Source organism: Clupea harengus, chromosome 15 (genome assembly GCF_900700415.2).
Source record: "Clupea harengus chromosome 15, Ch_v2.0.2, whole genome shotgun sequence".
In the NCBI taxonomy this organism is placed as follows: domain Eukaryota; kingdom Metazoa; phylum Chordata; class Actinopteri; order Clupeiformes; family Clupeidae; genus Clupea; species Clupea harengus.
Window position 1 is genome coordinate 6253266 of NC_045166.1, and position 27398 is coordinate 6280663.

Genomic DNA, 27398 nt, shown 5'->3' on the forward strand with positions numbered 1-27398 from the left:
TCATGACTGTTCAAAATATCACTTTTTTCTCACTTTTTGCTCTAGATCTAGGTAGGCAGTAGTATGACAATAGGCAATAGCCTCCCTGAAGTAAACCAAAACTGCTTTGAAAACCCCTTTAGTCTGACATATCTGAGGTGTTCAATAATGACAACGTATTGTTGATTAGTTTAATTTGACAAGGCGATTAGAAAGTTTTGTAGTGAGGTATTATGGGAAATGTGCAAACTCCTCATGTTATTGGACCAAAGACTGCTCTGTTTCTCTGGGATTGGACCATTGCCTTGTCCATCGGTTTGATTGTTAGCATTGTAGCTGGAAACTTAATGTTAAAGACAAACTCATATTATTGCAACGTTTTATAGAAGGAGCAAGCTCTAAATGGCAGATTAATAATGGAAAGGACAGCGAATTGTATTTCTACTTCTACAGACGATGAGGACGACGTAGTTGATGATGAAATATGGTGTTTACAACGAATCGGGAAAGAAACAGATTGGCTCCGTTTATTCGAAAATGCAGAGGTAACGTTAGCCTACTAGCTAGCTATCCAGGACACCTATCGTCTATTAGCTATGCTAGTCAACAGTTTGTGTCTTCGTTGGCTAATTGGAAATACAAGTGGTCAGCGACAAGTTAGGACATTTAGTGTGTGATTTAATAAGAATAAGAGTAACGTATACTCCCTAATGTATACAATTCCTCTCCTGGCACAACTTACCATTACTCAAACTAGTTATAGCTGTCTTGGCAACATTTGCAGCTGCACGTTTGCTAGGATAGTCAGGATATGCTACGTTAACGTTAGTCTGTAAAATAACTCTTCTGTTTGTCAATGTTGCTGCTATCAGACAACTAGATTAGGTTATTCCCCGGAGCAAACTGAACCGTTTGACAAACTAGCGACAGCTTAAAAAAAATTGACATATAATTTACTAATATATCGATAGCTAGCTACATCCCTGGACATGTATCATTACTGTGTTTGCAAGTTTAACGTTGACGGCATCTAGCAACCTACCAAGTTAGCTGTTAGCTAACGGTTATTTTATTTGTCTGTCTATTCCTCTCCCTGTCTGTTTTAATTTTAGGTTACAATCGGACGCGGCATGGATGTTACACATCGGTTATTATCCGTGACCTGCCCTCTCATGATATCTAGGAAGCACTGTATTTTCAAACAAACCGCCAGTGGTCAATGGACAGTATCTGACAATATGGCATGTATCTCTCATATGTTATCAATTTGGTTTCTTTTTTAAATAATTTTGCATCTGCTCCCCAGCAACTATGTTTTGTAACAGGCTCCCTCATTCTCTTTATCTCTCACTTGCAGAGTGTGAATGGTGTGTGGGTGAACAAGGAGCGAATACCTGTTGGGGTACCTCATGTTTTGGAGGAGGGGAACACCATTTGGATCGGGGTGCCCTTGAATGAAGCCCCAGTGGAGTATGAATACACGCTGGTTCGCCGACGCCTGCACGAGGTGGAAGGCTCCCTGGCCAAGCCGCTCTGCCCCGGCATGTACTCTTACAAGTTTATCAAGCACAAGATGGCCAAACGGAAACGTCCAGTGGATGAGGCCGAGGTGCGTACCTCGCCCAGCTCCAAATCGAAGTTGCAACGCTGCTGCACTCCAGACCACTCCCCTACCCCGCGCTCCCCTTTAAAGCCCCCATGCCCTGAGAGGACTCCCTGCCCCACTGGGGCTTCTCCGGAGGCTGGGCCCAGCGAGGTTGCCCCCGCTCAGGGCAAGACGCCTACAGGGGGCGGCCTGAATGCTCCAGAGGTGGGCGGCCATGGGCTGGAGAGCGTGCGGCACTACGGCCAGAACATGCAGGCGCTGAAGGAGCAGGTGGAGGACACGCAGAAGCAGGTTGACGTGCTGGAGGGCCAGCTGCAGCAGGACGCCCAGAGGGAGCAGGAGGTGAGCGGCCTGCGGGCCCAGCTGGAGATGCTGCAAGGCCAGCTGCGCAGTCAGCAGAAGCAGGCCCTCAGCCGGATGAAGAGCCTGGAGAAGACCTACTGTGATGAAGAGAGGAGACTGGAGGTGAGACCGCACTGCCTTGACGTGCTTGGTTGTTCTTCACATGTGTTTGTTGTCACAGGACATCACTGCGCATTGAGGCTGTGCGTGGAGGCCAGAGTGGGAGTAAAGTGAATGACGTTGTGGTCATGTGTGTGTATAAACCAACTACCTACAAGGAAGGTTCAAATATTCTCACAGGATGTGGTGTTCCAACTCTGAGCTTGGGACAGATGGCACATAGTCAGTTACACATATGTGTAGAATGTCATAATTGTTTCTGAGTTCAGTCACAAGACCTCGCCTATTTTTTTTAAGGAGGTCAAAGCTGTAAAAAATTATTTGAGAAACAAAAGATGAGATAATCAGTTGTTCTCCAAAAATGGGGATTTAATGTTTCTTTCTCGCTTTGCTTTTTAAAAAAAAAAAAAAAAATGTTGGCAGATGGAGAAAGCTCAACAGAAGGAAGAGGGATTGAGGAAGCAACTGGAGCAGGCTTTACAAGAAGTAAGCGACCTTTAAAATCTGTTCAGTCTGTTCAGCCAAGTTATATTGAACCCAAAGGCACGTTCATCATTCTTTTAACGCCCGTGCTTCCTGCTGCTATTGTCAATACACATGTTAGACGTCACTGTCAGTACATTAATAGAGCTGGTTTAAATTTTTTATACATTTTGTACCGTGTCATCTCAGCACAGACAAGTGATTGCAGAACTGAAAAACTCTTGCCAAGGTTTCGAAGAGATTCTCCAGGCCAAAGACAAAGAGCTAGAGGTACCTTACGATCTGTCAAAATCACGCTGTCTGTCACACAGCTGGTTGCGGTGTCAGCCCGTACAATAGACAATGAAATGAAATGAGGTTTACTGGAGGCGATTGTCGTTTCTGGCAGGAAGAGAAGGAGAAGGCCAAGGCTCAGAAGGAGGAGGTGGTGACGCAGATGACCGAGGTGCTCGAGAGCGAACTGCAGTGCATCATCTGCTCCGAGCTCTTCATTGAGGTGGGAGCTTTGACCTAAGAAACGTTAACAACATAATCATAAGCAGAAACCAGTAAATGCCATGGTTCAGCAAACTGTCATTTAAAACTGTTATTGGGTGGATTCTGCGGACATGGAAGAAAAGACAGTCCAGCAGAATGTGAGATTGTTCCAAATTTTCAGGAAGTGGTTGCATTCCTGGCATGACTGACATTTCACTTTGTGTTTGTCTTGTGATTTTCTCATGATTTAATTGTGAATGTGTCTAGTCTCACAATAATTCATATGGAAGAATGTTTATTTAAGTTAGTGGTCTTTTGAGACATTGCATTTCAGAAGACATTAGTTTTTATGATCACTTACCATATGTGAGAAGTGTAGGTATAATGGCTGATTGACATAAAGTAGATTTAAAAAGAGCATGAACTGCTTCTGGCGTATCTATCCCCACTTTGACCTTCAGTCACCTTCAGAGTTCATTCACTGCTGTCGTCAACAATCTCCTTCACCTCTTCCTTCGCTAGGCGGTGACCCTGAACTGCGCCCACAGTTTCTGCCTGCACTGCATCCGGGCGTGGCGGCAGCGCAAGGACGAGTGTCCCATCTGCCGGCAGGCCATTAGCTCCGAGGCGCGGTCCCTCGTGCTGGACAACTGCATTGACCGCATGGTGGAGCAGCTGAGCGCCGACATGAAGCAGCGACGCCTTGACCTCATCGCCCAGAGGAAAGGTGAGAGGTGCGTGCTGAACCGGGACAAGACACGTCCCTTTTATTTCATACATAAAAAAACAGCAGGAATTGAAGCAAAGTGCTTTCCAGTTTAGGTAAATTAATTGACAATAAAAAAAAATGTACATGTATAAAAGGGATAAGAGGACCAGTCACTTTATATTTATACAGCATGTTGTACAAATAACAGGTTGTTATAGTTGTTATATAGCACATTTAAAAACAACAAGTGTTGAATTCAAGTGCTTTTCATTTAAGGTTTGAATAAGCCCTATTATTATTATTATTATTATTATTATTATTATTATTATCATCATACATTACCCTTTCTACTTTTTTTAGTAGTTTAGTTTAGGTGTGTGGTAACAGGAATTTGTGACAGGAGGAATACCCTACCTTGACAACTGTTTGTTATGAAGTTATCAAGTGACAGTATGGATCTCAAAGGCTAGAGATTGAAAAATGATTAAAACAAGCCGGGTACCACTGTCTGGGAGAGCAGAATTTAAAGACTGTGGAATCAGCAGGTTGTAGGCAGAGAAAGGAAGAGCAGTCACATATCATTCATTACCCCTGCGCGTGTGTCGAGCAGGTCAGACTCCAGCAACTCCTCCTCGGCGGTCAAAGAAACGCGACAGCCACGGCCTCAGCAGCGACGATCCCGACAGCGGCGACGATAGCAGCATCAGCAGCATCAACAGCGGCTCCCTCAACAGCGGCTCCATCTACCCCTTCTTCGGTGCAGAGGACAGCTGGGACAGCAGCTTGTCCTCTTCATCGCCCTCCTCGGGCCTGAGCCAGGACAGTTCCTCCTTCTCCTCAGACGAGGAGGAGGAAGACCACAGGGATTCCTTTTAACCCTTAACTTCCACCACTGTGGACTTGACTTTACCTCATGTTTTTTTTTGTTTTATGTTTTTTTCTGTCTCAACAATTTGTGTCTGTGAGGACAAATGCTAACTGAAGCTGAAGACAAGCCTCATTGGGGAAGAAAATGCACGCATTCACATATCTACCACCAATTTGAAGTCTGTCTGTGTTAGTTTGGCAAAGATTTTATCTGGGTGTATGTGTTCACTTCAAATTTGGTTTTGTGTTGGCCCAATAAAGCTACTTGTTATTTATGCAGCTATGTAGTTGTCCCCTCTGCAATCTTTTGTTATTTTCTAATAGGAGTTATGGCAGGCATGAGTGTGAAATAAGACTTGGCCTCAAAGGTCGCTGTTAGGGGTACTATAAGTTATACGTCCAGTCACTTTGCCTATCTTTATCAGAGGTTCATAGTCGTCAGTGACTACATTAGAAGTGGGTGGTATCTTTATCACACACCACACAATGTCATTGGGAGTTTTAGGTCATTTATTTAGGTCTTGTAATACAACATGAGCAGTGTTTGAAATGTAGAGCACAAACTTCAGTGCGGGGTGAATGGAAGGGTCATGTTAGATAGTCTCATTGTACATTTCTAAGAAATCTTGGACTGGGGTAAATGGACTCCCAAGCTGTCACTTCCTGCCAGAAATATAATAAACATTTCATATGTATGCAGACAAGCGTTTATAATCATCTCCATGGCATCATAAATTATTTCTGCTGTTTGAAGGCACTGAAGGGGGTAACTTGATTATGTGTGTTTGAGTGGTACTGGTGGTCCCTGTGTTCAAAAGGACACTCGCTCATAAACTAACTGGAAACTACCTGAATGTTGGAGCTACTCAAGCCCAATACCTATTCTTTATGTGTGTTACCTAAATCTATGATGCGCTATATATTATGTTAAAAATAATACATTTTTCAAATGAATTCGGGTAAGGGTAGGCTACAAGATGTTACATACTTACTATAAACTGTGCAAATAGCAAATACTATAAAAGTGTGATGTTGGATCTGCTCTCAGCCGTTACACTATGTTCGAGTACAGAGTATGATGTACAGATGATTATTTTTTCAAATCAAGGCTTTTTGAGGCGACTAGTACATTTACAGAACAGACAGACAGTAGGGGGCGCTACAACCAAACAAAACCCCACGCAACAGCGTAACGCTCTCTATACCATTTTCCTTCGGGCCATTCTGTGTGTGTTTTGTTGATGTGTGGTTTAGTACATGTGACGTCTCACATTCTATTTGATTAAGTTCCTTATGAGCTAAACATTTTTTTATGGAATAGATATCTGTTGTGTTATACATTTCTGGAAGAAAAAAGGAGTGATTCTCATTTACAGGAAGAAAGGTGATTCCACACCTGGTTGGGTGTGTTGCATTTACAAAGTGTTGCTAAGCAACATGTATGACTAGTATCTTAAGGTAAAATGATACAGGCACTGTGGTTTTGACCGATCTGCAACTTTCAGTATGCAGACTCCACCCAAAGGTCACTGGGAAAATATCCTGGTCCTGATTCCTGAAATGAAACTCATCTCTGTTTCTTGCAGCTGAAAACCATGAGACACAGATACCATGAAATCATCCCTTCCTGGAATGGATCCTGTAGTCGAAAAAAGGCCTTTATTTATAAATATTTACAGCATGTTCTATTGTCCAGCTTATCTGGGCTAACCTGCCTGCAAGGTCTGATGTGAAATGTGGGCTGTTGAAGGTTTAATTGGGTTATTGATTCCTTTCATCCTCCATCACAGAGCAGTTGGGACATAGAGCCACTGGTTTCATTTTCTGTAATGCTGTCTTCATTGAAGACAGTATGGCCACAACCTGAAGTTGCTCTTGAAATAGTTTTAATTTTACCCCCATTTCTCCCACCTAAGTTTTGCAGAGCTCTATCAAGTCTTGATTGTAAAAATCTCAGCTGGTCCTGACCAGATTGAGCCTTATTTTTTAAAAACAGCTGCAGATCTGATTGCAAGATCCATCGCCTCCATTTTGAATCTCTGACTAACCTGTGGTTTAACCCCCAGCTCCTGGAAGTGATTGTTTGTCCTTCCTTTATTAAAAGATAAAGATCCCTCTGTCCTGGATAATTATCACATAATTTCCTGATTTTGTCCATTACAGTTAAAGTATGTGAATCCCTTGTAAATGAACAGCTAAAGCACCTTTTGTCTGATAATAATTAGAGTTACCTCTTACAAACACCTTGGGATCAGACTTGACCTTTGGTTTTCATATAGATAGCCTCCTAAAAAAAGAAATAGATTAGTCCAGAGTACCCTTTTGTCCGTATTAGACTATGGCAATATAATTTATACGCATGCATCTTCATCTCTTTTGAAAAATACTGGATGTAGTCTATAATGCTGCTTTGCGGTTTGTAACTGGTGCAAGCACCCATACACACCATTGTAAGTCATATGACATGGTTCGATAGACTTCACCGTGTCTAAGGAGAAAAACCCATTTGTTAATTGTTATTGCAAAAGCTTTACTGGACAAATGACCACAGTACATATACAGTATAGTTTGCTGACATATTGTCCCATTACCAGATCACCAGAGAAAACTCTCCTCATGGTCCTAACAGTACAGAGATGGGTGAATCTGCCTTTTACTTTCATGCACTGCAAGCTTGGAATGAACTGCAAGACATATTTAACTTGGAATCCTCTCTACCCTCACTTCACATGTTAAAAACTCAAATACGTTTTTAGAGAACAATGTCATCGCTTTTAACATGTACCTTTGTTTTCCACGATTCGTTTAGATCCTGATCCCTGTGTGTTTTGTGTCTATTTATTATGTTTTGGTATGTTTTGATGGTGTTATCTGTCTCCATTTGCACTTTTGTATAAAACCTTTTTTAAATCTCTTTTTGCTGCCCATCCTGAACAAGCCTCCCTTGCAGAAGATATAATATATCGCAATTGGACTTTCCTGGTTAAACAAAGGATAAATAAAATAAAATGAAAAATAAAATTGTACCATGTTTGCAACCAATTGAATTCATAGATGATTTCGGATTTATTGGTTAAAACCAAGATCTGTTGTTTCATAGGAAAAAACAGTTCCTCTTGGCTTTGGCATTTGAATTTATAAAATCCTTTCCCTTCCCTCTGAGATGTCTCCTATGTTTCTCAGCAGACGCTTGCTTGCCAGGGGCTTGTTATGTTGTTTTTTCGACCTGAGAAGCGAAAGTTCACATTCAAATCCTTTGCAGCCGCACACAAACATGCCATGTCGCGTGTGTGCAATTTTGAGATTTTAGGCCGTTTTCAGCGGGAGCAGCTGCGTATATGTCTGCAAATGATTCACCCCGGCGGGGCTGCATGAAAGGTGCACTTCCCCAACAGCTTCTGGAACTCTCAGTCAGTGCCCCCTGCACGAGGGGGGGGGGGGGGGGAGCTGTGTCATGGCAGTCCATTAGTTGGCAGAGAACAGCATGGGAACCGAATTGAAGCATGTCTGTCAGGTGCGGTTGCACTGGTGTGACAGTGATGAATGGCCTTGGGCCACGGCCGGAGCACAGCCTCTCTCTCTCTTTCCCCAGCATCCGTGATGATGCATCATGAAAAGAACAATGTCAGCTACGGTTTCCACCCCTTTCCCTGTCCCTCTGCCCCCCCCCCCCCCCCCCCCCTCCTTCTGTCTTTATCTCTCTCCTCTTGGTCCACGTGATAAGAGATGTGTCTGAATCAATTTTATCCAGGGTCTGCTTATTATATAATACTGTAACTATAACTATATTATGTCATTAACAAGCCAAGGTTTGTCTAGGGAAAATTACATGTCATAATCAGTAGGACGTCATGGTTCACATTTGTGGTTAGGACCATTTAGCCCCTTTTGTGCTTTCAACAAATTCACACTGAACAAAAACTAAAATGAGCATTCAAGGCTGGTCCATAAAGTATCTATCTATCTAGTCTACAGCCAGGCGGCCAGACTCTCAGACCATGGCAGCTGTGACGATCCAAAACCGCTGTAGTGTGCACACCATTGAGAAAATAAGCTAAACCACTAAGACATTGCACTGACACGCAGACTCAGCCTGGAAGGAAACCACACCACGGTCACACTGATGCCTGTGCTGGCCTCTGGCCCCACTGACGAGCCATGCCAGGGTGGAGAACCCCTTGGGGCGTGCTTTCCGTGCCTCCCCCCTCTCCCTTTTTAATGCCTCCCTTTGCTGGAGCCCGGTGATAAGGCCCCGAAGCTTCGTCGCTTGCTTACAACGGGCGCCTGCTGCTATTGTGCTGAGCGTATCACAGCGGGGGGGATTGTGGCGTTGTGCAGTCTGGTTGAAACTGATTGATACAGCTTTTGTCCAGACTGGCGTTTGCAGCTTTATATATATAACTAGCATGATTCACTGTTAAATGGGCTAAATTTGGATTCAAAACGACTATTTATTATATAGGCTGTATGGATGTTTTTTAAAAGACACTTAGGGGAAGTAGGCCATTTATTTGTTCTCATTACTTTTTTCACCACTACACAGAAATATATTTAGGATTATTTTGGCCAGTATCTGTTAACAGTGATCAGATTAGGCCTACTTACAGTCATTTGTGGCTCTGTTGTTGTTGGTTTCCCAACAGACCAATGCTACTTTAGCAGCTGAAAAGGATCTTTTCCAACTGTATACTTTCTGAACCGGAAAAACATCTACCAAGGGGGCTACATCTTTTTCATACATGGTCCCCTCAGCAGGATGAAGGCACGGTTATCTCTGTAGTGTACGTGAACTGCGCCATTGGCGTCTTCTGCCGCCCCCCTCGCCGTTGTTAAGTGGTTGCAAGTGAAGCCCAGCTGCAGTCCATTCCGTCCCACGTTACATTAATTGGCAGATTTATATATACACGTGCTGGCCTAGTTTTTCACTTCCCCCCCATGCCAGACCCCCCCCCCCCCCCCCCCCCCCCCCCGCTGAGCAATAGAAATGGAGACTTTATACCATGGCATCCTTTTTGAGCACATTGGCATTTCCTTGCTTTTGTAAGCCAGATATGTACTATGCTATTTTTTTCTCATCTCATCACTGTGATAAAATTGATCCATTGGGTGTTAGCTAATCACCCCACACAGTTTTGACCTTACATGTTTTGCACAGAGTAGCGTAATGTACTTAATGCTACAGGCTGAGAGTCCGGTGTTGTAAAATATTAGGGCTACCATATAGGCCTATATTTCACAGGACTGCACAGGGTGCTGTTAGCTTTAGACATGCCTAGCCTCTTTGAGTGAACATTGTGAAATGAGAGTGATAACCTTGTTCCCTGTTTTCCTATTTTTGCCATGAACATTTGCTATTTAAATGTCCCTGTACCGGCATCAATCTAAAGAATGTCTTTTCAATGGTTTTTACAAAATCATTCCTTCTCTTCCTAACCCTTGGACTTACCAGTCCCCAACCTTTTGAGTGAATATAATATCCAAGTCCCTGAGACATTTGGCTATGGCATAATGCTATTGCCATGAGTGCAATTTCTCAGAATATGCCACTGATTTGACAGATAGCCTATAACAGCACAATCAGTTTCTATATTATTATTTCATGGATTTAAAGTTCATGAGCAAGCCAAAAGACAGTTAGTAAGTCTGAAAAAGAGACACGAGTGACTAACTGACAGCATAGGGAGCAATCAGCAGTTGAGAGAATGTGGTTTAACACAGATAACACTGGAAACTGCAGTCTTAACCACCAAGGTCTCCCACCCATAGATATATATAAAGGCCTTTATATATATCTATGCTCCCACCCTTCATTGTATGACCTGCCTCAAGACGTGACGTAAGCAGAGACGCCCGTAACCAGGGAGACTGTCAACTGCTGGAAGTTAAGCCATGGTGGAAGCATTTTAGCTCGTTATGCTAGATAGATTGTTTATTCTCCTTAATAGTAAAATTGAGTTTCGCGAGTAGTGTGGTGTAATGTGAAACCTTACAAGATTAGCTTTCTGTATCAATTTCGTGACACGGGTCTTTCAAGCCATTCTTACTTGATAAAAAGGACAATTATCTGGCTAGTTGTATGTAGTAACTTTTTTGTCAGACCTAGAGCACAGGACCAAGTTAATCAACAAGCAAAGTTATAGTTGCTGGCTAGCTATCATTAAAACGTTTGTTTAGGTTCGTAATTACAGCGGTTAATGTAGGTACATTTGTTTTGTTAACTTCAGCTCTGAGTTTAGCTGTTTTCCTTCACGACCAAGACGTTAATATGGCTGAGACTATTCGTACAGTTCCTCCTGACCCTCCTGTTTTAAAACGCAACCCCGCCGCTGATCCCAGAAAAATGAGGCGGATAATTGCGGAGGACCCTGAGTGGTCTCTCAATGTGGTGCCTCTTTTGACTAACCTGTGCTTGGAACACATAGCCAGTAACTTCGAAGGTAAACCTCTGTAATGCCTTTTCCTTCGTAGGATTTTTATAAACTCACCTTTTACAGCCTACTTTAAAACATTTACCATAAAATTGTATTACAGCAAAACCCATGCTTGATGAACTCCTGCCCAACCATAAGGCTTACGTTCTGGAGAAACTGCCCCCATCCTTGCCATTGGATGTGACAGCCAATCTGATCTGTGATGAGGGCTACTGGAAGAAATGCTGTGTGGAGCGTTGGGGCCTGGGCGATGTTGCGGCCTATGGGAACAGCTGGAAGCGTATGTTCTTCGAGCGACACCTGGAGAACATCATTGAGCTCTTCATCCCCGATGTCACTGATCCCAAGCTAGTTCTGGACATGGTTCCACTATGCAAGGACTACGTGAAGAAGCTGAACATCTCCCAGCTCCTCCCTCCCATCAAGGACCCTCAGAAGGCAGAAGAGGACGACTCCTCGGACTCAGCCAGTAACGGAAGCTTAGATGGACCCTCCTTGGACCACTTTGACTTTGGTATCTTACTGAGCAAACTCATCTACCTAGAAGAGCTTCACTTAGTGTATGGGGTCAAAGGGTGTGGCATGAACTTTGAGTGGAACCTTTTCGAGTTCACTTTTCGAGACTGTGAATCACTAGCAAAAGCACTTAAGTCTTGTAAGACTTTAAGGGTAAGCTTTAGGTTTAAACTCATATTTTTTTCCTTCGACAGAAATAATAATAACACTAGTAATAGCATTCAAGCCTCTTCTTCAAATATGCCATTACAATCTATACTCAGCAGTATAATCTATAAGCATTAAATGCACAGCATACTATAGGTATGATTTGAATTTTGAGAGGATATTTTCACACACTATGCTTTTATGATGCCTTGACCTCAAAACAGCCACACTTCGTCTTACCGTTAATTATCTCTTGTTCATTTCTATATTTAGAAACAACACATATCAAACTGCAAATTGTAGTTGTTCTTTCAGTCATTGTTTCATCATATATGTACAGTTAACGGTGTAAAATTGCCTTTGGTTTCTGGCATCAGGTAGTCATCCAGCCTTCCTTGAAGGAGACATAATGTGCTCTTTTTACAGGTGCTCAGAATCCATCAGAGCAAAGTGGATGATGAGAAGTGTCGCATGCTGATGAACTACCTCCTAGATCACCCGTCTCTGCAAGAGCTCAATCTCTCCCACAACCTCATCGGTGACAGGGGCGCCCGGGCCATCGGCAAGCTCCTGAACAGGAGTCAGCTGCGGTCACTGAACGTCTATGACAACCAGATCCGTGGCCCCGGTGCCCAGGCCTTGGCCCACGCCCTGTCCAAGAACGCCAGCCTGCTTACCCTCAACCTGCGGCTGAACCGCCTGGGCGATGAGGGGGGGCAGGCCCTCGCTCAGGCCTTGGCCAAGAACCAGACCCTGGTCAGCCTCCAACTTGGGGCCAACCTGCTGAGCGAGCCCACAGCCTTGGCTCTCTCGCAGGCTCTGGTGAAGAACAGCACCCTCAAGAGCATCAACTTGTCCTGCAATACGCTTGGACAGGTGAGTGACGCCAAGGAAATTCTCCAATAGCACTAAACAGCTGGGTACTTTCAAAACACGTCTGAATATCGCCATTCAGGCAGGACTTCTAACCTTGGGGACATGTTGGCAGAAAGAGAGGCGATAAGAAAAGCCATAAAGCGGTTGGCAAACAGGTTACATGATCATGTGAGTCATGACATAGGTTTCAGTCCAAGCCCTCCTATGTTAGAACATCTTCTCAGCACATTACACATTCATCAGATTCACACATGACTGACTTCTAGAAAACTGTCTCATGTGAGGATTAGGTCATGTGCAGCTCTTTTGTACGTGAGGTGGCTGTGCTATCTCTGAAACATCCAGGCAAAGCGTTACATTCTGTTGGTCAAATTGTAGCATACAGTAAATATTAGTTTTTGCTGCTGTGCTTTGCATCCAGCAGAAAGTTTGTGCTCTCTGGTAAGCGCTCAGCTTTCTCGAGAAGAACACTTTCCCACGCTAACTTCCACCTTGAATTATTCATCAAGCAGGCCGATGATGGAGGTGCAGTTTAATGGACAACAAAGGTTTTCCTTTGGGAGGAAGGGTTCTGCTCAGTACAGTATGTTGCTTTGAAACTCACCCTACACTCTCACCAAACTGGCATCAGACAGCAGAATTGCTCAGTCCTTATGGAAAACAAGCTAAAATTGGGATCAGACCCCGATTTACCAGCGTGGCAAAACATGATATGCAAAGTAACCTGTCCTTGCTGGCTATATACAGCAGTATCATCATTCCAAAGCAGGCTGGCGCAAAACATTGGGTGGACAGGAGGTCATTACATCTAGAGTAACAGCACAAGGAGTGATTTCTCGAAACTGTATCTTTTTTCATCATTAGCTTATGTTCAATATTGGGTAGCGTACAAATTAGTTCCTGTTTTAGTGAAGAGGTTATAAAAAAAGGTCAGCAAATAAGTGGTTCAGTGAAAAAAGATACCCTGCATGATGTTGTATTTTTTGCCTTTGCATTTAGGATGGCGGCAGAGTTCTGGAGGAAGGCATGTCCCATAACGGCACCCTGGTGGACTGCGATGTTCGTGTCACGAACATCGACCAAGAGAGCGAGGTCTGCATCAGCCAGATCCTGCGCACCAACCAGAGCAAGACCCGCAGGAAACACGAATGAACCTCAGAGCGCCTGTCTAATATTTGCAGTTATTCATTAAAAAAAAAAACACAAGCTTTCACCTGGGTCTTCTTTAGCAGTCCTAATAGCCATATTGTTCTTGTGTGTGTGTGGGGGGGGGGGGGGGGTGGGTCTTAAGTGGTGTGTGTGGCTTAAGTGAGCTGTCAGATCCTCTATTGAATAGGTCCTGAGGGAGAGATTCGTTAACGTCTGATAAATTAGCCCTTCTGCGAAAAAGGTCAGTGACTGTGAAGAGGCAGGCAAGCTGACCAGAGGTCTGGGTCTGCTGGGTGGGCTGGGGGTGAATGTCGTGCTAATGGGATTAGGACCTCAAGGCATGATGGAGGACTGGGCTTTGAACTGTAAAAAGGCATCTCCAGGCAGAGCTAGAGCATCGGTGCAGTGCATTACCTCAAAACCACACAGTCGATACTCAAAACCGACTGGGTTGGGTTGAGTCAAGAGTTACTGGAAACCAGACCAGCCTTTGAAGGTGTGGTCTGCCCTTTTTTTGTTGTGAAATATAATACAATGCTCCAAGAACTACAATGGTGGAAAGTCTGAAGGCATGTTACACAATATTGGCATCTTACACAATATAAAATAAGGTTTTTACAACGTTCTTCCCAATAAACTATGAGGATAAAACACATAAACAGAGAGCAACATTTATTGTAAACTTCATTCTCCCGTAAAGACACAGACTTCTTTATTAGGTTTTCCATATGTGACTTGAATTTGATTTTAAGATTTGGTTTAAGAAGTTGTTTTACCGGTATATATGTAACAGACGGCAAAGGCAACATTGTGTTGAAAGTGTTGACATACATACTGTACATACAGACTTGTCATTTTTATTCCAACACATTTATTATTGAGCAATCCATGAACACCTACCAGTGAAAGAGTTAATCTAGTAAAAAATGTCTCTATTGTTTCACCTGATTGTTGGTGATGCTGCCAGGAATGGCTACATTTGAGCAACTTCAGATTAAGGAAGTACAAAAACATGGCTCCAAAAAAAGGAAATAATGGCGTGTCCACACCCCCATTTTTTTTAAGCTAATTGATGTTGACACAATGAAATCCTGAATGGTTCACATGCCATTACAATTGACTTTGAAATTATTACATAGTGTCCGTGTGTATTAAAAAAAGAGCATGTCTTCATTCACGCTGCACCGGTTCTGTCATGCCCAGAGAAACAGACATCAAGCTAAGAACATCACAGAATCATAATGTTGATGGTAAAATAAAAAAGTGCATTTTTTATCAGCTGAATATTTTGACCCTAAACAGCATCAGATGTTTTAGGCTTCATGACCTGTTTCAATATACAGCATACAAACACGCACAGCTACTGTCAGTTGTCAAATTTTTTCTCCTTTTTTCAAGGAGATCATTAGGCTGTATTAAATGGTTTATTCATTGTATATACACACACACATGTGGTCTATTCTCCAATCACAAGTTCTCATAATTTAGCTTTTTACCAAACTAAAACACTTTTATTTAAAAAAAAAAAAATGATGTGCTGTTTAAACGTGGCACATTCAACTAAACACGAGAGACCACACAGATATTCCTCACACCTCAGTTCTATGTACAGTATCAAAACTCACCTATCCTTTAATGCCTCAAAATGGTATACAACACCTGATAAAAAAGAGAATTCTCCCAAGAATGCAAGGTGTGAAACAGAAGAAAATGACATCTTGTCACGTGATAAAGGGTTTGATGTTAACAGTCAAAAATAGATTAATCTCACCTCACCTCAACTCTGTTCTGTTTTTTTTTCCTGGTCTTGTAAAACAAACACAAACACATTCACCTCACGCCTGAACAGCTACCTCAGAAGAAACCACAGAGAATAGAATTGTAAACGTGGCATATCAACTGTTCCAAATAAAAATGCGATGAAATAAACAAGGACTAGGCTGGGTAGGACCGTGAAGCGAACCATTGGTCTGCCTGGGATCTGGAGGTTTGATATAACTGGTGAAGAAATTTGTGTGCTCTATTAATAATAATTCTATAGAATACCTCTGAGAGTGGTAATTAAGAATTAAGACATTGGAAAAAATCCTCCTGATGAAGGACTCATTACGATAGACAATTCCCCCTTTGTAAAACACCAAAGCCTTAATAGCTGCAATTTACACATCACAAGGAAACATGCTTAACATGTGCAGAGGACTTCAGGACAACCCACACTCTCAAGACATGAGGCATCTAAGCATAATCCATCCCTCTTCGACCAGATTGGACACATAAGACTCTGATGATACTGACCAGAGAAATGATGAAGGAAGAAAGAGAAAGAGAAAGAGAAAGAAAGAGCGGTACGGCCTGACAGCAAGTGCTTGGAGTGTTGCATAGCTGCAAATCCATGGGGGAGGTACGTGATAACGCAGAAGAGAATATTTCTGCCTCAACACAGGCAGACATCTTGACTGCTATATTCTCTGAGTGTGTTGTTTTTTGGTAGCTTGAAAATGCCGTTTTTGTTTGTTAAAATATAAAGGTACTACGGATAAGAAAATAAATGGTTAGGTAAGGTAAGAGGTATAGTGAGTGGGGAATCCCATACGTCACATATTTGTAATATATAGCAGACCAGTTATATACTACTACGTTGTTGACCTTCATATCCCGTAGGGCATGGTCACCCTATCATTCAAAAATCTTTATACCCTCAGCTCAACCTGCATCCTTGTGATATGGAGTCTATCAAGGGAGTGAGGTCATAAAAATGGAGGGTAGTGCTGATGGAAGGCAAAAGCAGTCAGCTTCTCGGAACTGAAGGTCACGCTCAAACAGATAGCACAGATATAAAGATATATATATCGAGAGCGTACTGCCACACACACACACACACACACACACACCTGTGTTTTAAAAGAGCTTAGACACAGGAGGCTGTGAGCCTACTGGTCAGCTGATTTCAGGCCAGTTGCTGGATTAATATGTGCTGTCTGTCGCGCTGTAGTTCTGTGAAGTCTTTGGGCCAAAGATGACTTCCTGTGCGCTTACATCCAATGGAGCATTTATAGGAAGTCCCCAGGTCATGGCCTGTTTCCTCTATATATGCACATACAGTACTCATTCACGACAGCCTATAGGCCGCTGATGATTGGGTCCTGTGGTTAGAGAAGTGAAGGTGGTCGGGGAAAACCCAGAGAAGAATAACCCTACATTTCTATGCAGACAAATACCTGTCACAAATGCATTAGCTATAAGGTGAGGCTTCACTGTATTGTCGAATCCAAATGAGGACAGACTATGGCGCTGTCATTATTTGTCAGTGTTCTGATATTGAAATGGGTTCTTTGCTATCATCACTGCTATTGTGCACATTTAAACCAATCTGTTTAAAAAATACATTAAACTGAACTGCGGCAGCCTTGACACAGCATTCTCTCTCTTTTCTCTCTCTCTCTATCTCTCCCTCTTTTTCTCTGATCCCTCTCTCTATATCTAAAATGAGCATCTAGGCCTCCAAAATGAACTTGAAGCCTGCAGCCCTAAAGATGAACGTGAACTATTTTTGACCGAGGACTCTCTCTTTCTCTGTCTTCCACTTTCATCAGGATACCTCTCCTTCCTCGCTCTACCCCCTCTCTTCCTCGCTCTACCCCCTCTCTTTCCTCGTCAGATGTCCGCACGGCAGCAGGGTGTCAGGTTTGTTATCTGGCTCTTTTGTCGTCTGTGTTTGCCTGCCTGGATGAGGTCTTGGCTGTAATAACGAACGCCTCTCTATAATTCCGGGCAGAGAGGGATTCTGTAAAAGGGACTTTTATGTTTTATGACTTTTATGTCTCATTTTCCTGGAATTATAATTTTACACTTGTCTTATGGTGATCCTTGGTTAATTGTGGCACAACAGCAGTATTTTTTTCCCCTCCAAACTGGATCTGTCTACTCATGACGCGATATCAATGTCTAATTTTCCTGCAATGTTGATTTTACATTCATTTTATGGTGGGCAATGATTCATTGTGGCACATCACATTTTTACAACTGGAACTGAACCTAAGATAACTGCTCCCTGACACCAGCACATGTCGCCCTTGACTGTCCACAGAAACTGCTCTGGCAGCTAGTTAGCCCTCCATTTTCGCTTGTCTTTTCAGGTCTGTGAGGAGAGCTGAATTATTTTCATTAGAACATGAGCATCCCCACCCCGCTTGTGTTTTTGTGTGAAGCAGATGGCGTGCGACATCTCTAAACACACTCTTCATTCATTTATAACCCGGCCCATGGATCAGTACTTGTAACATACGTACATCTCTAAACACGCTCTTCATCTCTAAACACACTCTTCATCTCTAAACACACTCTTCATTCATTGATTACTTGGTCTGTGGATCAGTACTCTTTAACATACGTACATCTCTAAACACGCTCTTCATCTCTAAACACACTCTTCATCTCTAAACACACTCTTCATTCATTGATTACTTGGTCTGTGGATCAGTACTTGTAACACACCTTGTCTCAATAAAAAATAAAAAAATAAATCCTAGCTGACCTCAGTCACAGAGCGGTAAGGATGAGAGCATTTTGAGGCTACATGACTCATGAGCATCAGGCACTTAAAAGATTCTCTAAAAAGAGGTAGTTCTATGAAACCAAAATGACACATAAGAGTATGTCTTACAGAGAGAGAGAAAGAAGTGGAAAGTATATTGTGCACTGTTTGCAGATTTACAGCATTACGTGTGAGTATGTGAAAATACCATATGTTATCATCATTATTATCATTACTATGCGTCACTTTCTGGAAGTTGCTGCAATACACAGAATTCTACCTATAAACTGCGGACGTATCATTTAGCCTGTTTCAAATCATTGGGCACACCGGCCTCCTTTCTATTGGATAATTGATCGTTGACACAATTATGTCTAATGATGAGGACAAATGTCATAACATTATGTTATTCTGTTTTTAACAACCTTAAATCCATAGTTAAATGACACTTTTAAAATAATTCATATAATAATAACAATAATATTAATAATAATATTAACTTAATTGACCTCTTACATGCACCTAACTGAGACCTAACAAAATGTACAACAGCCTACAGTATATGATACTCTCCCACTTTAGAGAAAAACGAACAAAATGCCACAAACACAGCTTCCATCTGGTTTAACTTGCAGTTCCTGGGACTGAATGCCATTCATGTAATATTCATCTGTGTGAAATGTCATGTTTATTCATTCCTGTATCTAAAAAAGTCTACGTGACCCACATCTAACAGTGCTTCTGTAACATAAGAATGACTGATGCTGTGTGGTGAATTTTCGGTCAGTACCTTAAGTCCTTTCATTATATGTTTTATAAGAAACATATATCACAGTTCCTAATCAGGTCCAGTAAGCACTGCCTATTTTTTTTATGTTGCATTTCATGAAATTCCACAGTATATGGCTGGAATGACTTAAATCCCTGTCTTGACAAATCCACATTGAGAGAATGTAGAAAAACACACATTTCAAATTGAGTGAGTGAAAACCAAAACATTGGTTTTGAAAGAGGAATGTGCTTCGCTCCTTTTGTGAATGTTCACTTCTGTATTATCTGACAAATGACAGCTTCTAAAAGCTGAAGCTGATAAGCTGCTCCTTCCAATCAAATACGTAGGCTGAATATATCGTAATACTTGGAAGTTCACCATCATTCATTTCATCCCTTGACATGTAACTGGACAGAACCTCTAGATGGAGAGAGTGACTGCAGGAAACCTCAACCAGGAAGTAATCCCCAGAGCAGCGTACCTGTGTAGAGCAAGTGAACATTCCTCTGTTAGACGCATCCTCTTCCTCATTCCTTCTTCCTCTTCTACATTCTTCCAAACACCTCCTCCATTGTTCACCCTCCCTCAGCATGTCTGCATGTTATGAGGAGCGATACGGTACAATGGGGGAGGGTGGCGTCATAAGGACGTCTCCACGCAGGAGCCGTTGCGGTGCAGAGAGCGGTGGTCGTGGTTGAGGCAGCCCTCGTTGCGGTGGACAATGAGCACGGGGAAATAGAGGGCGTCCTGGTAAGGCGGTGGGGCCGGCGTCTGCTGCTGGGTGTCATCGGCGGGGGCGGTGGTGGCGGTGGCGGTGGCGGCGGAAGAGGGCGTCGGGCCGGCCAGGCACCGCGTGCTCTCGGTGGGGCAGCCGGGCTCGGTGAGGCTGCCGCCGCTGTGACTCCTCCAGAGGCAGCTGCGGCGCGAGCCGTACAGGCGTCCCAGCGAGAAGCGGCTGGCGCTGAAGGGCAGCCGCGGGCTGCCGCCGGCGCAGATGCTGAGCGCGCTCCGCGAGAAGATGGACGAGCTGCTGATGGCGCGGTGGCAGCGCTCGCAGTTCTGCCGGTAGCCGCCGAAGCCCCCGACCCCCACGGCGCCCGCCACACCGCACGAAGAGTAGGTGTTGTTGCCACCGCTGCCCAGCGCCAGGTCCATGAGCACGGCCTCGGAGTAGCTGGGCACCAGCTGCTGGTTGGAGCGGATGTGCCACTCCAGCTCCGTGCTGTCGATGGTGTTGACGCGCGGGATGCGGCGGCAGAAGGGCCGCTCCTCGCACGGCGTGACGGGCACGTAGTCGAAGCCGAACAGCTTCTCGACGTGGTAGTGCACGCACGCCGTGTGATACTCCGTGAGCACACGCAACGGCCACGAAAACGTGAGGGCCGCCGCCGCCCAGAAGACGCCGTGCGACGCGTACCAGGGCAGCCGCTCCGGGTCAGAGAAGGCGATCACGTACTCCTTGAAGTCGACATTCTTCAGGTGCATGCCCTCGCGAGCCTCCATGTAGTCGTCCAGCCCTTCGTTCTCCGTGAAGAAGCGCGCGCGCTGCGTCAGGTACGAGTTCTCCGACTCCACGTTGGCGAAGCTGAAGCACTTGGTGAAGCGCAGCCGTGTGACGGGGAACCCTTCCAGGCCCATCAGCTGCTTGGAGATGTCCTTCACCCCGCAGTTCCCGTAGTCAAACTCCGCCTCGGCCACGTGCGTGTTGACCCGCTCGTGGTACACCTGCGTGGTGGTGTACGCGTCGCCGTTGCGGTAGCGCGTCACCTGCCGCGTGCGTCGCACGTAGTGGTAGCTGATGGCCTTCCACCAGATGCAGGGTGTCGCCTGCTGCATGCGCTGGATGCGCTCCGACACGCTGTCCACGTCCACCTTGAGCTGCAGCTCGTTGCGGCTGTAGCAGTGCCAGCACTCCACCAGGTGGACCACGTAGAGCATGACCAGGAAGGCCAGCGGGATGTAGATGTAGCCGTTGGAGCAGGGGCTGTCGTGGTACATCATGGACTTGCCCTTGTAGGCGCTGTCGAAGGAGAGCCGCGTCACCTTGGTCACCTGGCACCAGGCCATGGCGCCTACGCAGCCGTACATGAGCAGCGACAGCACCAGGCATTTCCAGTGCGACTCTCGGCACAGCGACTTGCTCAGGGACTGTCTCACGGGTCGCTGCTGCGTAACGGAGAGAGAGAGACAAATGAACCTAAGATTACACAAATGAAATTAAAATCAAATTAAACAGTGCATCCTCGTATGTGTTAATAGACACTGTGCTCACACAAGTTCAGTTACAGTACAGGCTTTGCGAGACATGGTCCCATTATCAATGACTAACCATGTCGGGTTTCTATTTAGGTGGGATAGCATGTCTGGTGGAAATCTCAACCGGGTACTGCCAGTCAGGTACATGTGTCCTGCGGTGGAGCACTGTGTTTGACAGACTGTTGCTGCACAATGGAGAGAGGCAAATTAAACTGTCAGTGTATGCTTATCTGTGTTAATAGACTCTATACTCACATGATTAACGATATGGGGTTGTGCTTCGCCTGATACAGCATGTCTGTTGTGCATTGGTAGGATACCTCAGTAGTGTCCTACAGTGAGCCCTTTGCATTGGTAGGCTACCTCAGTAGTGTCCTACAGTGAGCCCTTTGCATTGGTAGGCTACCTCAGTAGTGTCCTATGGTGGAGCCCTACGCTCCAGCATCAGAGTAGCTCTAAAGGTCTAAACACGGTCAGGGATTGGACAACTGAATCCACAGGCAGTAGTGAGATTTAAGGGCTGGCTCTAATCTGGTGAAGAGTGCTGGCAAAGGGTGTCACCAGAAGCTCCTGGCTACACCTACACCTGCAGTAGGCAGCCAGTTTGCTGATAACTTTGCTGCCAGTATCAGGTAGTAATCAATTTCACGGTGATGTCAATGCTCATGTCCTGCTAAGGTGACACAATAGCTTCAGTATACTGGCGGTGTATTAGTAAAGCATACGTACAAAGTATACTTGAGACTATGAGTAGACTACTGCCTGAAAACAGGGAAGGGCCAGAAATGGATGAGCTGGCCTTAACATCGTGCTGCCTGACCACAGCCAGTTGGTCATCCAACCATATGGTCAAAAACAACGACAGGAAGCAGCATATCCTCCTTCAGAGCCTGAAACATTTGCAAACTGCTGCATTTGCAAACAATGACCCCGACCCTGGCATTCACAGCGGTACAACTCTTGAGCGTATAACTGTTATTATTGGCAGACCACTGAATCAGCGAAGTACCGACACTGCTGAACTCAGAGAGACAACCTGGCAGCAGCTTTTTTTTTTTCTCGGGGGCAGCAAGGCCACATCAGCCGCACCATGCCAATCTAGTGGTGCTCTCACACTTAACAATCTCTTTCCTTGATGGCTGCTCTCTACTCAAAGAAATGACTGATGATCAACTACTATGCACCTGCAGCTCTAATAATGGCCACTGTATGAGAGTCCAAAGTGCATTTCTTCCAGCTCCATCACTGAGTCGATTGGAGGCGTTGCCCTCTTTTTATCAAAGGTGTTCTTTCATTGTCATCTAGAGAACAGAACAGAATGGGGATACACTATATGCTATATACTAAATACTACATATACTATATACACTACAGTACATATACTATATACACTATACACTACATATACTATATAGACTATTCACTATATATACTATATACACGCTATATACTATATAATGTATACTATATGCAGGATGGCTATGTCCTCTTTTTGCCTCACTCAGATCAGCTTGTCCATTGATAGAATGTGCAATACCACTGGAAGGAAGTATTATTGAGTTTCTCTAATGCGTCACTGAAATGCCTTAATGTTCACTTAGAGAGGCACGCCTTCCATTTAACACGGAGGCAAATCTCACTGAGCAGGACGTTTGGTTTCCACTGTCATGCGATCCGCCAAACGCACGGCTCAATTCCTCTAGGTTGCACTCCGACAGTCTTTACAGCGAGGGATATATGAAATGAGAAGAGCTGGTTCTTAAGTGCTCCGGTATGCCTTATGCATGACTACAGCACAGAATGCTCACATCTTCGCTCGACAAAATCAAACATCCGACACAACCCTTCGTTTTCCTCGCTAACACACTTTGAGGGTGTTTCATGAAGGATCATCTCCGAAGGGCTGTCTCATATTGGGCAAGTAGGGAATGTTTCCTGAATTCTAGAACGGAAAACTACAGTGTGCAGCTTGAGCCGGGCCAAAGCTCCTGTAAGTCATGCACAACATTCAACCACAGCCTCTTTGAGCCCATGCCTTGATAACTACCAGCAGATCACATCAATGGCCTGCTACACCACGGGGGACCACGGTCACAGGCAGTCTCTGGAGAGAAGGAAAGGACGACGTTTCAGCCCTTAGGCTTTCTTCAAGATCAACTGTCAGTTTTCCAGTTGTAAGGATGGGAGGAGCATTACTGCAACATCCCTCAGGAGCATATGAATGGCCCTTAAGTCCAATTAGGGGGAAATCTGCTTTTAATTTGAAGTTGCTGAGGAGGATGCTTGGCAGAGTTTGTGTTTCATTGGTATTTAAGTGTTGTTGCGGTTGAGTTACAGAGTTAGTTTGTCCCAACATTTGTGCTGTTAGGATGTGAGTGAGCACGAGAGTGTATGACGGGGGCCTGTGTGCTTTTAACATGGCAGCAGGCAGTAAATAATAGATGTGGCTTTGCCATAATTACCCTCCCCACCTTGTCACATGCTCCTCCCTGAAGCCCACCCTGCCATAACTCCCAAAGGAGAAGAGAGGAAAAAAGAGGGGGAGGAGAGACAGTTTGGGAGCGAGGGAGAGAGAGAGAGAGCAAATGAGAAAGAGAGAGGGAGAGGGGGGAGAGAGAGAGACCTTTCCCGCTAAATCAATACATTTTAGATGACTCTCTGTTGCCTATTATGTTACGTGTTCGTTTTAGATGTTTAATTTCCCAGCTGACAAAACTACAATACTTTACGAGTAAACAGACTATTTACATACACAGAATGTATTAATTTAGAATGTATCGGTTTGGTTTATATGAACAAATAGCGTACTCAATATTTATGTACACTCCATTGTATTGAATGTTATAGCCTCTCTGTTATGTACTTTCTCTTTAAAGTATAGCGCACATAATTAGCTGCACTATTCTATACGCGCACTTTCACATTGCAACTGTGTGTAATATGACACACCTGATTATTTTCAGGACAAAAATTATTTGAACGTTTTAATGCCACATCCAAAAACACGAGGGGATTAGTTGGATGGAACTGAAGAGTGGACTCATCCCACTTCCTATGAGCACCATCAGGTTCAACAACAAGCATGTGGTCGAAGTACTGTGGGTTTACTCAAGCAATGGCTGACCACAATGAGATAATGCTATTGTTTTTCACTTTTATGTTTCCTGCCACTGGGCTCCCTTAAGATGGCACATTAGTGAAGTCAAATCTCCCTTCGGTAACAGAACTCTCCGCTATGAAATGCACAAGTGTCATGTTGAGAGCTTTAGTGGATATCAGTGGCTGAGCTATATTTCATGTGGCTTAGAACGTTGAAGGCGTATTATATTCTAAGATTAAGAGAAGCTCTTTGCATATGGGAAGTGTAAGGACATGCAGGGTTACTGCCTTACCTTCACATTGTTAGGCAGATAGGCAAACACACATAATTAACGTTTGCTAAAGCTCGAGTGTTCACTAACTTCATAGCTGGAAGTGAGTGCATGTTCAATAATCTATTTATAGCGTCAGTGGAGCATATTATGTGGCCTCTATCAGACCTACTAAAACAGCAGTGACTCAGGACCTCCCAGCCTTTGAAGGAAAGAAAAAGATGATAAAAATGAATAATCTATACATTTGAAATTTGTAAACAAAGGCAGCTATAGTCTATTGATGGCAAATATGTACAATATTATGCAAGATGCTTTTTCGGGCATAACGTATAATGTTTATTGTGGCGTAACATCTCCAGTAGTTTGGGTGGGTTAGTTTGTTTATCCCCGCTGAGTATGGATACACATTCTGCAAGAACAGACAAAAGTGTGTTCTGCTGAAATATTAGCTGTAGTTTTTTGTAATGCCTCTACATTGTTGTTCAGTTTTTTCAATCCTGAAATCTTGACCCCCCCCCCCCCATTTTGTTCTATACAGCCAGTAATTCCCTATGTATTGCTATAACATAGCAGAGTCGTGATACTCCTCTCCTTGTGAGCCATGCCCCCAATATATTTTCCATTCATCTTCATATTAAAATCGGTCAGCCACTATGACTTACGCAATCCCAGCAGGTCCTGTCAGCATCAGTCTCCTACTGTCCCCCTTCAGCATCCATTCACATTCTACTGAAATACCCTTGTGTCACACTACACTTTATCACTCCAGAATCCAATACTGCATGCCCTTATCAGCATAGAAATGAGATGGTATGCAATGTCTACTCCACACTCACTCTCATGAAGTATGACACACTTCTTTTTCTAAACCATCTTCCTGAGTTATTACACTTATATGATTTTTATTTACAGTAGCTACCCAGAAAACAATTTATATGATTTATTATCTGATGAAGCATGGAAGACAAAGAGAAAATGCAAGACATACCATTTGAATTTGAATTTTGCTGACGGAAAGACAGCCAACACCTAAAGGATTTTAAATAAATGAGCACAGCAATAGGCAAATGAAGCGGTGGGATGAATGCACTGCCTGAGAACATAGGACAACATGCCCTGTCATTGCAATATTTCATGGCTCCGTGAAGAGGTCCTAGTCGGAGACAGAAAGATGTCAATCAATTTGATACCCACCAGAGAGCAGGCATTTAAAGGGGGTGACGGGGGGAGGGGGGTGCATTTCAGTGGCTTGAGGGAAGACAAACAGACGGCACACACACACACACGCTACACACTTGCACAAACACACACGCAAACAAACAAACACATGCAGGGAGGCACTCATACACAAACAAAATGAGCATGAGCTCACACAAAGGGTGGCGGACCCTTAACTGGTAGACACCGATATGAAATAGGCTATCCTATCCATCCATTCTAACCGTTATTCTTTTGATAGACCTGTGACTGGACTAACGTGCCTCGAGATAAAAACAGTGATTAGGTGTCTTCATCAAAATACCACGTTTTACTTACAAATGCACACCTAGAATGTCATGAATGAAGAACGTTTAGAATATGTGTTGTCTGATTATGTGTGTTTTTACCTCCTCACGGGGGCTCTCCGCGTCCTCCTCGGGAACGGTGGTAGTGCTGCTTTCACTCGCTGTCGCAGCCGATGCCGGGGACATGTTGATATTGGTAATAGTAGAGGCGCATGGGTCACCTTAAGACCAAGCTCCAGATCGCAGCGTAAGATAAACTCGCCATGCATCATCCAGGATGGGCAACTGTTGACTCAAAAAGCCTCAAATCGTTCAGCGCAAAGCTTCTAAAATTTCTCCACGCGAAAAACATATCTGACAGAAGCACACATGTGACCGTAGTTCATTCACATTGCCAGCATTATGTGCCTTTTCAAATCCATTATCGCCGCCAAGCTCGTGGGTGAAGAAAAATCCAAACAGCAGAGTAGCAGATGCATTAACACAGATTTTTCTTCACGCCGAAGAAAATGGGCGATATATCAAGATTCCCTGATAGAATAGTACAGCCTGATAGCCTGCAGAACAATGGGCTGGCATGTGCAAATAACGAGACGGCGAGTGGAAAATAAACGAATTAGCACTAGGTGAACGGCGACGTCGTTGGCACGCACTGAGACCACATCCTCTTGGAACAACGGGGACGAAACGGCACTGGGATGTGAAGGAGTTGCGTTGGTTGTATATGTTCGTCTCCTGCGGGAGAGGAACGTGACCTTGTCCATGCGCCCTGGGTTACGCACCTCTCGGTAGATGGAGGAAATGTAATGTTGGCTTGCTCGCATTCCAAGTTATGTGAAATATTGAGATGTGAGTTTAATTTTTCAAACAGGACAATACATAGACAGAGTGCAATACATAGACATTGTAAAATAGTTTGAAACGTGCTTCATGTCAGAACTACCCTCATTCCATTTAAAGTATCTGTCATGTTTTCTTACCAGGTAAAGTATCATTCTTATATCAGGCTAATATCATTTCTTACCAAGTATTTATATTCAGAATGTGGATTGTAAAAGGATTTGTTTACAGTGCACTTTATCACTGTTCACTGTATGACTGATGCCTAAGACCTCATGAAGAGGCCTGGCGCTGCCAGACCCACTCTCTGAGCTCCAAACCTGTGGTGATCCTGGTTCATTAGGCGCCACAGGCACACACACACAAACACACACACACACACACACACACACACACACACGCACACACACCCGCA

At 44.1% G+C, this 27398-nt stretch overlaps 3 protein-coding genes across 4 annotated transcripts; 2 read left to right on the forward strand and 1 right to left on the reverse strand.

The window, feature by feature from the left end:
* Positions 1–232: 232 nt before the first annotated feature.
* Positions 233–4866, forward strand: rnf8 (ring finger protein 8, E3 ubiquitin protein ligase). Of its 2 annotated transcripts, none has more exons than XM_012826643.3 (8): positions 233–524; positions 1092–1220; positions 1337–2050; positions 2471–2533; positions 2720–2800; positions 2919–3026; positions 3530–3734; positions 4327–4866. In XM_012826643.3, the coding sequence occupies exons 1-8, from the start codon at positions 396–398 to the stop codon at positions 4590–4592; spliced, it is 1695 nt and encodes a 564-aa protein (XP_012682097.1). In that variant the 5' UTR covers positions 233–395; the 3' UTR covers positions 4593–4866. The 2 variants fall into 2 exon arrangements, with proteins under 2 accessions (XP_012682097.1, XP_012682098.1); XM_012826644.3 differs by having other exon boundaries at positions 235–524; positions 3530–3741; positions 4327–4564.
* Positions 4867–10407: 5541 nt separating this feature from the next.
* Positions 10408–13790, forward strand: tcte1 (t-complex-associated-testis-expressed 1). The gene is made up of 4 exons (XM_012826591.3): positions 10408–11020; positions 11115–11683; positions 12104–12553; positions 13553–13790. The coding sequence occupies exons 1-4, from the start codon at positions 10849–10851 to the stop codon at positions 13703–13705; spliced, it is 1344 nt and encodes a 447-aa protein (XP_012682045.1). The 5' UTR covers positions 10408–10848; the 3' UTR covers positions 13706–13790.
* Positions 13791–14359: 569 nt separating this feature from the next.
* On the reverse strand, positions 14360–27046 carry tmem151ba (transmembrane protein 151Ba). Its single transcript, XM_012826590.2, has 2 exons — positions 26246–27046; positions 14360–21174 (listed from the first exon to the last, which is right to left on the reverse strand). The coding sequence occupies exons 1-2, from the start codon at positions 26327–26329 to the stop codon at positions 19648–19650; spliced, it is 1611 nt and encodes a 536-aa protein (XP_012682044.2). The 5' UTR covers positions 26330–27046; the 3' UTR covers positions 14360–19647.
* Positions 27047–27398: the final 352 nt, after the last annotated feature.